This window comes from Galeopterus variegatus, unplaced genomic scaffold (assembly GCF_000696425.1).
Source record: "Galeopterus variegatus unplaced genomic scaffold, G_variegatus-3.0.2 Scaffold806, whole genome shotgun sequence".
Taxonomy (NCBI): domain Eukaryota; kingdom Metazoa; phylum Chordata; class Mammalia; order Dermoptera; family Cynocephalidae; genus Galeopterus; species Galeopterus variegatus.
Genome location: NW_007726917.1, coordinates 435,274 through 442,708, shown reverse-complemented (window position 1 = coordinate 442,708; position 7,435 = coordinate 435,274). Strand labels below are relative to the sequence as shown.

The following is a 7,435-nucleotide window of genomic DNA, read 5'->3' as shown; positions in this document are numbered from 1 at the left end:
TCTGGGAAGAACCAAGACCACATTCAGTGACTGTAATCAGATTGCCCTGGAAACATGTCCATGAACTAAACTGCCCTTAGCAGTTTCCCTGTCCTGCAGACTTTTGTCCTATCCTTCTCTACGGCAATTTTCCCCAAACTATCTCATCCCTCTTTATGAAGGCCTGGACAATCATCCCTTCCATCCCGCCACCCACACCCCCAGGTTAACCCTAACCTCAGGGTTAGCCATCTGGTCTCCAGTAGCGTTTATTGAGGTGTGAGGGGTGGGGAAGGCAGAGCAGTGGAACTGCAGAGGGAAGCAGGTTGGGGCACCGCAGGCAGAGAAGCAGGTGAGGGTAGAAGTGGGGCCGTGCAGGACTGTTGCTCTGGGCTATTCGGCCATGGGTCCCCGGCAGAAGTTTCGGTTATAGAAGTGACGATTGTCCCTGGTCAGGGCCGTGCCCAGCTGGGCCCAGAAGCTGCCCTGCCCACTGGGCTGGTGGGGCCAGAAGAGGACACTCCGGCGGCAGAGGCGCTGGCGTAGCTGCACGTAGCGGGAGCGGCGGGCGTCAGGGCGCAGGATCACCAGCACCACGACATCCTTGCGGTCCTCCAGCAGGCGCTGCTGTGCCAGCAGGAAGCTGGCACGCAAGAGGCCACTGACCCGGTCTGTGTGAGCCAACACGAACAGTGTCTTGTGGCTGCCGTAGACCGAGGCCCACAGGTTCTCGAAGAGCGTCTTGCCGGGTAGCCAGTCGCGCTCCTCCAGACACAGGCGGAGCGCCCGGCGCCCACGACGCTCCTCCAGCCGCCCCCGCAGCTCATTGTACACCCAGTCGGCCACCGCGCCCTGCGCCTTGTCGAAGACCACGAAGGCATCGTAGGGAAGGGCGTCCTTGCCCCGCTGCCCCTGCCGGGGAAGCCAGGCGAGGCACAGGTAGAAGCAGTACCAGAGGTCCCAGCCGCAAAGGTGGTGCAGCAGAGGCACAGCCAGGCCCAGAGCCACCACCAGCAGTGAGAGGCCAAAACAGTCCCAGGAGAGGGCCTCATCCAGGCAGAGGCGCAGGTCCTGCGCGAAGATGCTGTGGCCCTGGAGCTGGCCTGGACTGCCACACTTCACCTGGCTGGGCAGACCCGGCACGGCAGCCTGCACCTCCAGCAGGAAGTCCACAAAGGCCGCCCCACAGGCACAGTGCAGAGGGTTGGCACTCACGTCTAGTATTTTCAGGGCACCCGCCAGGGGCCCAAACCAGGAGGGCTCCACCGTCTTGAGGACATTATCACTGAGGTTGAGCTCTCGCAGCTCCACAGCCAGGGCAAAGAAGCCAGAGGCCACGAAGCTGATGCTGTTGCTGCTGAGGTCCAGCCTCTGCAGCCGCATGCCAGCGGGCAGGCTGTCATTGGTCAGAGCCTTCAGCTGATTTCCTGCCAGGTCTAGGGCTTCCAGGTTGGGTAGGAGGGCCAGGCTGCTCCAGTTAAAGAAGGCCAGGTAATTGTCACGGAGATGCAGCAGCTGCAGGCTCTTGGGGAGGTTGTCCAGGTTGCGGGGAAGGAGGGTGTGCAGGTGATTCTGGGACAGGTCCAACCGGACCAAACCTTTCAGGCCTTGGAAGAAGTGAAGGTAGAGGTCTCCCTCAGCCCACATACGGTTCAGGTCATTGCCGCTGAAGTCCAGGGCCCGCAGCGAGGTGCTGCAGAGCTGCTGGGACACACGGCTGTGGATGTCGTTGTGCGCCAGGCTGAGGTAGCGCAGAGTGGGCAACTGGGCCACAAAGCTGAGGTTGTGGCCTATACCCTGCATACTGAAGGGTTGGCTGTTGTAGCTGAGGTCCAGGGCCTCCAGTCGCGGCAACTCCGTGAACGAGCGCCCATGGTACAGATCCAGCTTGTTATGGGACAGGTCCAGCACCCTCAGACTGGTCAGTGGCAGGAACTGCGAGCCATTGACAGCCTGCGCGATGCTGTTGTGGCTCAGGCGCAGGCACTGGAGGTGTGAGAGCCGGGCAAACATCCCTGGCTGGACTGTCACCAGGTTGTTCCGTGACAGGTCCAAGGTGAAATCAAGGGTCTTGCAGCTGGGCATGAAGTCCTCAGAGCTGGGAGTGTCCAGTGGGGCTAAAGCAAGATCCCAAGACCGCAGCCAGATCTTCTCCCTGCCATCTGCCTTCCCTGTGGTGGCCACCAGCTTTGAAGCTCCGCTGATTCGATTGTCCGACAGGTCCACACAGCGCAAGCTGGGGAAGGCTCCGAAGATGCTGAGCTGGGCCTGGTTGATGAAGTTCATCTGCAGATGCAGATTCTGGAGCATGGGCAGGTGGACCAGCGGTCGGAGCGTGGTTTCGCTGAGTGAGCGGAAGAAGATGCCATGCATGTCCAGCTCCCTCAGTGAGATCAGGCTCCCGAAGGAGGGTGCCAGCTGCAGGTGGGCAAAAGACACCCTCTTCTGGTAATTGAAAGACAGGTTGAGCTTGCGCAACTGTGCCAGGCCCTGGAAGGCCATGGTATAGGTGATGCAGTCATAGAGGAAGTTCTCACTCAGGTCCAGCACTGTGAGGTTGCCCAGACCACGAAACCATCTGGAGTTCAGACTGTGCAGAGAACTGTCCTTCAACACCAGGCCTTCGAGATGGCCCAGGTGGCTGAAAGTATCGGGGTGTAGCTGGAGGGAACGATAAGGACACTCCACACAGGGGTTGCGGGCATGGTCACAGCGGCGGCAGTTCCCACCCACATCAAGCACACGCAGGGCAGTCAGACTGGCCAGGTCTCCAGGTGCCAGTTTGACAATGTGGTTGTAGGACAACAGTAGGTGCTCCAGACTGGGGGGCAGGTTGCGGGGCACTGCTGTGAGGTTGTTGTACTTGAGCGACAGGTGGGTGAGGTTGCTCAGGCCAAGGAGGGCGCCCGGGGCCACCTCCACTGCTCGCCCACAGGGATTCTTGTAGTAGCAGTTGCCATCCATGAATAGGAAACGCAGGGCATTCAGGCCAGCAAGACTGGAGGGGTCTAGCATCAGGATGTTGGTGCGGCTCAGGGATAGGGACACAAGGGATTTGGGCAGGGCAGGCACAGTCGTGATGCCGTTGTAGCTGAGGTTCAGCTCCTCCAGGGTGGGCACGGCCAGGAAGGTGTTGGGCTCGATGGTCATGTGGCAGGGGAAGTGCATGGGGCTGAGGCTGGCCGGTGGGCAGTTCCACTTGAGGTTGAGCCTCCGCAGGCTGGACAGATGGGCGAAGTCAGAGTCGTGGAGGTGGTGGATGCGGTTAGAGAGCAAGGAAAGACTGGTGACATTGCTACAGGGTGCTGCAGCAGAGAAGCGGGGCACGGACTTCAGGAACAGCCAGTTGCAGCTCACCTGGCCGTGTGGCTGGAGCTCACAGGGCAGGAAGGCAGGCAGCGTGCCCAGGGCCAGGGCCACAGCCAGTGTTGCGGCCTGCACCAGGAGAGACGGGGGGGGCAGGGCTCTGCGGCAGGAGCCCTGGAGGTCGGGGGGGGGGGGGTGTGTGAGTGTCCAGCCCCCAACTCCACCTCTACCCACTCCACTTCATGAGGGTCTTCCAAGCAGGGCTTCCAACCCCCTCTCTCCAAGCCCTCCCCACAGAGGCTGCTGAGGTGCCTTCCTCCCTGGCTGTGAGCCCCCTCCTCACCCCTCCAAGGCTGAGAAGAAGCCTGAACTTGAGGGAAGTCAGACTCTGCCTCTGACTCAGAATGTGGACTCAGAACCAGGACTGAAACCTGGAATCTGGACTCATGATTTGGGACTTTCACTCATAACCAAATCCCAGCTAGATAGGAAGGACAGGCAAAGTGGCCATGGGCCTGCCGGACCTCTCCCTAACTTTCCCCTTCCTCTCCTCAGAGGTTATTTCTCCTTCCCCCGGGCAATGTGGCAGCTGGTTTCCTTCCCTCCAGCCACCCTGAAGTCCCCTCTCTGCCCTCCACCAGCCTCCCCTTATCCCTCCTCTCCCTTTGACCAAGACCCAGGCAGGAATAAGAGTCTCCACCAGGAACCCTAGCGAGGCTGGCACTGCCCAGCTCTTTCACCCTCTGCCTGCCTCACCCATCCTGAGAGCCCTCAACCTCTATGGGTCAGAGCAGATCTGAGGGAGGGGTGGGCTGCAAGTGTCAGACAGAGCCCAGCCCTGAGCATCCAAACCTGGGCTTGCAGCCCAGCTCCACCACAGACTGAGGCCCCAGACCTGAGCATCCGCATCCACCCAGTGGGTTTGGATCTCACTGCTCAGAAAAGAGCTTCTTCTCTGATGTCTTCAGGGTTCAGTGAGTGTCCCAGGGCCACACAGGTGACTGCCCCTTTTGCTGTTTCCTGCAGCTGCCAAACCTGCCTCTTTCCCACCCCTTCCCAGGCTGTCCCCTTCCCCAGGGGGCTGAGAGCTGCTGTCCTACCATGATAAGGAGTGAGGGCTTTTCCAGCGGGTCTGGCTGGCAGACCAGGCAGCAGCTGCAGGAAGGATGCTCTGCACTCAGGGCCCCTTCCCAGGGCTCAGAGAACAGAGGAAGTGAGAATTTCACAACAGCCTAGTAAGTCCCTCCCTCACCCCCACAGGTGGCGGGCACAGAGAGTGAGGGTGCAGTGAGTCAGAGGCTATTTGCATGGCAGACAGCCCCTTCAGCCCTTCCTCTTTCCACTCCCCACTCAGGCAGCCTGTGTCCCACATGGGCCTCCCTCACACCTGTCCTCTGGGAGTTGTGGGGAGGAGGAAGGCCCAGAGCCCGATCTCAGGTCACTGAGAGATGGGAATTCCAGATAGCAGCAGACCTGGGCCAGGCCCCTCCCATGTCCCAGGAAGACTCTTTCACCCTCACACCTCAGCCCCTGCTCCACAGTCAGTACTCCCAGGACAGGGATCCCCAACCTGTCCTTTCCTGCCCTTGCTGGCCCTGTCCCCAGAGCTCCGTGGGGCCTTGCATGCCCCGGGGTGGGGCAGCATGAGCAGGAGGCTGGGGCTGCACCTGCCTTCTCTGCAGCGACCTCTTCCAGGAATGGGGCCTCCTCTTCCACATCCCCAGGGCCCCTGGTGCCCCACCAGAGAACAAACCACATCACTTCAGCTGGGTCTTCTTGAGGGCAGGCACGCAGCTGGCTTCTTCTAATCCAGGTGATTATACCTCACACTACTCAGGCCCAAAGCCTCGGGGTAACCCAGAAGCCCTCAGCACGTCCTGCTGGCTCCACCTTCAGAATCTGCCCACCACCCGCCACCTGCCCATGAGCCTGGTCTGAGCCGCCATCATCTCTTGCCTAGGCCAGTGCAGGCGCTGCCGCCTCCCTGGTTGTCTGCTTCCGCTCTCACAGCCCACAATGAGTCCCTGAGAGACCCATGCAAACCTAAGTCACATTGGGCCCCTCCTCTGCTCAGACCCCTCCATGGCTGTCTCTGGAGTATAAGCCACAGTCCCCATAATAGTCAACAACATCTTATAGGACCTGCCCTCTCACTGCCGTCCTGGCCCATCTCCAGTCATGCTGGCCTCCTTGCTGTTGCTGGAACACACGTGCACTCCCCTGCCTCAGGGCCTTTGAACGTGGTGTTCCCTCTGCCTGGAAGCTCTTTTCCCAGATTCTCATGTGGTTCTTCCTTTGCCTTCTTTCAGTCTCTGCTAACATGTCACCCCCTCAATGAGGCCTTCCCTGACTTTCTTATAAAACTCCCACCCCAGATCTGACACTCCTGAGCCCCTTTGCCTGCTCCATTTTTCTCCTTGTCTTAACATTTTTTCAACTGCTAACACACTGTGTCAGAGTTTTCATGGTATGTTGTATTACTCCCTGCTGAATATCAGCTTCTTGATGTAGGGATCTTCTGTCCGTACAGTGCCCAGCACATAGTAGGTGCTCAATATTTGCTGAATCTATGGGTCTCCAGCACTGTGATATCAGGGATCTGGGTGAATTTATTTCCTCTGGCTGCTGTAACAAATTACCACAAACTAGTAGCTTATAAAACCAGAACTTTATTCTGTCACAGTTCTAGAGGCCAGAAGTCTGAAGTGAGTCTTACAGAGCTAAAGTCAAGGAGCTGGCAGGGCTGGTTCCTTCTGGAGGCCTGAGGCACAGAGAGGGTGTCTCTGAGTGAAGGCTAATGAATGAATGAATGAACAAAAGAACCAATGGGGCTTCTGCTGGGAGGAGGCAGGGTTGCTCATCTACCACCCGCTCCTCCCAGGCGCACTTCTGGGTGGGTGTCATCGCAGGTAGGTTCTGAGGTGCCAGGCATCCAGCTAGCTCAGCAGCATGGGGTGATGGCGTCGTCTTCCTGCCTGCCTGGGAACCAGTGTTTGGATGGGCAAGGACAAGCCTCTTCTGGGTCTACATAACCTCTTCTAGCTACAGTCCCAGCTCTCCCCACTGCAATCCTAGGCGCGTTAACAGGGACTGAGAAAGGCCCCAGGATGGGACACTGCCCTGAGCCAGGAGTCCACTGAGCAGCTGAATCGCAGCTGTCAATCCCACGCCTCTGGCCCTGCCCACCTGGGATGGGAGGAGCCTTCCACCTACTTCCCAGAGCTATAGAATACTGCTCTGGCTCCTGCTGAACCCCAAGCCCCAGGAATATTTTCCCAGAGTCTCTAGTTAGGACAAGGGATCCAGCACACCATCCCTTCCATAGCCACCCTGCTTCCCTTAGGGGCAGGAAAGCAGGTGCTGGAGAAAGACCATGAACTGACAGAGAAGACTGTACACACACACTAGAGGACACATACAGACTGCAGACAGCAAGCTACAGATGACCACAGAAACACCTGTCCGGGGGGCTGGGAAACTCCATGAGAAGAACCCTTATCCAGTGTGGTAGGCAGAATGATGTCTCTCACGGAGATCCATGTCCTAATCCCTTGACCCTGGGAGACATTACCTTACATGGTAAAGGGGACTTTGCAGATGTGATTAAGTTAAGGATATTGAGATGGGGAGGTCATCCTAGATTATAGGCAGGGGTGGGAGGAGGATGAAATGTAATCAAAAGTGTCCCTTATAGAATGGAGACAGAGGGAGATCAAGCCACAGAAGGCCATGTGACCACAGAAGTAGAGGGAAACAGAATTGGAGATGACTCTGCTCTGGCTTTGAGGATGGAGGAAGAGGCCACAAGCCAAGGAACGCAGGCAGTCTCTAGCAGCAGGAAAGGATAAGGAAATGGGTTCTCCTGAGGCCTCCAGAAGGAACCAGCCCTGCCAACTCCTTGACTTTAGCCCTGTAAGATTCATTCCAGACTTCTGGCCTCTAGAGCTGTGACAGAATAAAGTTCTGGTTTTTTCTGTTTATTTTTTTTTTTGCGACCGGCCGCACTGCGCTCAGCCAGTGAGCGCACTGGCCATCCCTATATAGGATCCAAACCCGTGGCGGGAGCGCTGCTGCACTCCCAGCGCCGCACTCTCCCGAGTGCACCACGGGCTCGGCCCAAAGTTCTGGTTTTTTTTTTTTTTTTTTTTGT

General features: G+C 58.0%; 1 protein-coding gene across 3 annotated transcripts in view; it reads right to left on the bottom strand.

The window, feature by feature from the left end:
- Positions 1-236: 236 nt before the first annotated feature.
- The window catches only part of LOC103590348 (twinfilin-2), an 18,280-nt gene continuing 11,081 nt past the window's right edge, over positions 237-7,435 (bottom strand). For 2 of the 3 annotated variants that reach the window (XM_008572566.1, XM_008572567.1), the window contains one exon: positions 243-3,459. In XM_008572566.1, the coding sequence (XP_008570788.1) occupies positions 373-3,459 (3,087 nt within the window). In that variant the 3' untranslated portion in view covers positions 243-372. Of the gene's footprint in view, positions 3,460-4,385; positions 4,473-7,435 lie in introns of those variants that run through there. The other variant, XM_008572569.1, reaches the window with a different exon arrangement.